General features: G+C 29.3%; 1 protein-coding gene across 1 annotated transcript in view; it reads left to right on the top strand.

Annotated features, from left to right (window-relative positions):
- LOC104783448 (serine/threonine-protein kinase BRI1-like 2) overlaps window positions 1-3547 on the top strand; it is a 10488-nt gene extending 6941 nt beyond the window's left edge. The window contains exon 3 of the mRNA XM_010508605.2: window positions 3359-3547. Coding sequence (XP_010506907.1) covers window positions 3359-3547 — 189 coding nt within the window. The remainder of the gene's footprint in view (window positions 1-3358) is intronic.

Below are 4025 nucleotides of genomic sequence, written 5' to 3'. Positions count from 1 at the left end.
AATGCTAACAATGGCCATATGTATTCTTGACAATTTCAAAATTAGAGTATGTTTAATTCTGTTTAAGATTTGATGTTCTTCATCTTCAGTTCAATAAACCGTGGAAAACTAAATATTGTTTTAGTAACGCCCCATTATCACCTTTAAATCCCAATGAATTAGCTTACATTTATATCAAAAAATCAGTTTCAATGTTTAGTCATAAATTTATATTTCAATCTCTTATTTCTCTTCATCTAAAGTTCTATATTTTCCCATTAATTTTAAACGGCCAAATTCTGCTACTATAATGGCTGATGACTGGTCCCTTAAAATGTATATTTTATGTGATTGTATTCTATTTCGTACTTAAATTATTGTTATGATTCGAGGAAAGTTCTAATGTCTCTGAAGCATTTTTCCTTTAGATCACGTAAATGACTTGCTCATTGCATAGTTCATTTTTAAATCCCATTATCACCTTTAAAATCTCAATATATTAGCTTACATTTATATTAAAAAATAAATTTCAATGTTTAGTCATAAATTTATATTCCAATCTCTTATTTCTCTTTATCTAAAATTCTATATTGTCCCATTAATTTTAAACGGCCAAATTCTGCTACTATAATGTCTGACTGGCTGGTTCCTTAATATGTATATTTCATGTGATTGTATTCTATTTTGTACTCAGATTATTGTTATGATTCGAGGAAAGTTCTAATGACTTTGAAACATTTTTCCTTTAGATCACGTAAATGATTTGCTCATTGCACATATAATTTTTAAATCCCATTATCACCTTTAAAATCTCAATAAATTAGCTTACATTTATATCCAAAAATCAAATTCAATGTTTAGTCATAAATTTATACATTCCAATCTCTTATTTCTCTTTGACTAAAATTCTATATTGTCCTAATTTTAAACGGCCAAATTCTGCTACTATAATGGTTGACTGGCTGGTTTCTTAATATGTATATTTCATGTGATGTATTCTACTTCATACTCAAATTATTGTTATGATTCGAGGAAAATTCTAATGTCTCTGAAGCATTTTTCCTTTAGATCATGTAAATGATTTGCTCATTGCACAATTCATTTTTAAAGGAAAATGGAGGATTTAAGATCTCAGACAAGGAACTAAAGTTTATGCAAGCATGTAAGGTAGTAGTCTGGACTGGTGGTTAGGTGGAGGAGAAAACCTTTACGGAATGACCAAACAATCAAATAAAAAATTTAGTTACTCTTATTTTCTCCTTTAAGCTTTTTTTCTATTGCCATATTGAGTAAAGTTTTCTATTAAGTTATGGAGACACCCTGAGCCTACGTGCATGTACACTACGACATATTCATAAAGTTAAAACAATGCAGCTTAGCCTAAGATATATATCACACAACGGTATAATTGTGTTAGAAAATGATTTTTTGAGTTTAAAATTTCATTATACATTCTTTTATTTATATATTATTCTAACTTGGATATTTGTTAAGATTACTACGGATAGGGAGACCTAAAGCTTAAAATAGATGATCAGATCTCTATTATATATATATATATATATCGAAGGAAAACATTAGAAGAAACAACGTTAGACGAGGTGATTTGTAATTGATTTCAGTTAACTTGTGATATGGAACTTCAATTTCAACTTTCGCTTATGTCTTCACGTAACAACAAAATAAAGATGATGAGGATTTGCCTTAATCAATGTCGAAGTGAATAAAATCACCAAAAGGTGATCTTTATTTTATTTTATTTTTGGTTTAAAGCCACTGAATAGGCTTTGAAGTTTGAAGGATTCATATCATTTTCCATCTTGTGTTGACAGGACAAAAAAGGTGCTTTTGATGTTAGCGGTTACCAACAGTTAAAAGAGAAATAAATTACACATTATCTGAATCTGAGGATGAAAAATGTGCAATATTAAGGAATATAATATTTATTTTATATCTCTAAACTTCACCATATTTAATAAAAGATTACTCATGGGATAAATTCAAAACTCAACAATGATGGTAGATCTCGGCTATTTCTGTAAAGCCACAACGGAAACAACGTCCAAACAAGTTATTGTCGTAGTTTGAAAGTGACATGTATTAATATGACTATATGAGTCTATAATTTTTAGTTGACAAAATACGTCTTGACCCAATAGAAAATACAATGACGATGATCATTTGCCCATACAGCTTACATCAAGCATGTTAGTATTCTGGAAGTTGTTTAAATATTGATTGATCATTTTAATATTAAATATCATTTCAATGTTTACAAATACATTACATAAATCATCTACATTGTAATCACAAAATTTGCCTTAAGTGTATTGCAAAATGGTTACATCGCAAAACAACATGTCCTAAAAGAGAATCAGTCTAAGCTTTTAAACATTTTGTTATTCAAAAAAGTAAACATGATTAATAAAATCCATTATACATGAGGGTGTAGTTTAATTACTTAAGATACATACTCTTCCCCCAAAAATTTATATAATTTTTATCAATTAAAAAAAAATCAATTAAGAAAGCAAAATACATAAATATAAAAATCTAACAGTTAAAAAAATTGCCAATAGAACAAATACTAAGATAAGCCCGTGCGTAGCACGGGGCAACTCCTAGTAAATATATATGGCTTAAATATAAAAGATTAAAAGAGACTATAAATGATTTGGTTTGCTTCTAAAACTTCGAACTGATGATTTCATTACTAGATGAAAAACGATTTGTTTTTTGTTTTTGTACCAAAAAGTCTGGGATCTAGATATGTAATATGTTTTCATTAACTTAGTTTTTTCTCATTGTTANATTACATAAATCATCTACATTGTAATCACAAAATTTGCCTTAAGTGTATTGCAAAATGGTTACATCGCAAAACAACATGTCCTAAAAGAGAATCAGTCTAAGCTTTTAAACATTTTGTTATTCAAAAAAGTAAACATGATTAATAAAATCCATTATACATGAGGTTGTAGTTTAATTACTTAAGATACATACTCTTCCCCCAAAAATTTATATAATTTTTATCAATTAAAAAAAAATCCAATTAAGAAAGCAAAATACAGAAATATAAAAATCTAACAGTTAAAAAAAATTGTCAATAGAACAAATACTAAGATAAGCCCGTGCGTGGCACGGGGCAACTCCTAGTAAATATATATGGCTTAAATATAAAAGATTAAAAGAGACTATAAATGATTTGGTTTGCTTCTAAAACTTCGAACTGATGATTTCATTACTAGATGAAAAACGATTTGTTTTTTGTTTTTGTACCAAAAAGTCTGGGATCTAGATATGTAATATGTTTTCATTAACTTAGTTTTTTCTCATTGTTATCGTTCGAACTCGTAAGCTTGAAGAATCTCTTCTTTAGATGGCCAACTATTACGCTGGCAAAGGTTGTTGCGTGAAAGACCGGTTCAACCTTCCATTAAAGATAAAGAAGTACAGGAATCCTCTAATACTCGAAGAAGAGGTAACCATGGATGTGGAAACCGTGGCCGCGGAACTCGTGGTCGCGGACACCATGGACGTGGCTAATTGTCCTCTTGTGCTTATCTAAGAAGCAAGCCGAAGCGGATGATTCAGTTGCCAAATTTTTACTACTTCTAATATTGGCATTTAGCTATATTGTCGTTAGTGTTTTTACTTTGTGACTTAGGTCATGGCTCCGTAACTTTAAACTTTTCATTATTAATATATATATATATATATATATTTAACATGCATGCATATTTAGGCCGACTTTAACTAGTGTTTATATACATAGTAGAAATATGTATTAGGCCCTAGTTTAACCGTTTGAGCTTGTTATTGTTAATATTTTGATACTTAGTTTAAACCGTCTAATATGTTATAAAAATATAAAATATGCTTGTAAAGGAGAGAGGAACAGACCCCCCTTTCAAAATTCTTACGAAACAGTCTTTTTCATTAATATACCCCGCCAAATCTCTCTCTGCTTGCAATCCTGAGTACATGATCAGGTGAAATTAATATATAGACTCAGACAAGACGCATTCAGGAATCATATATATAGT

This window comes from Camelina sativa, chromosome 4 (genome assembly GCF_000633955.1).
Source record: "Camelina sativa cultivar DH55 chromosome 4, Cs, whole genome shotgun sequence".
Taxonomy (NCBI): domain Eukaryota; kingdom Viridiplantae; phylum Streptophyta; class Magnoliopsida; order Brassicales; family Brassicaceae; genus Camelina; species Camelina sativa.
The sequence above is the reverse complement of the archived record's forward strand: the minus strand, read 5'-3'. Positions and strand labels throughout refer to the sequence as shown.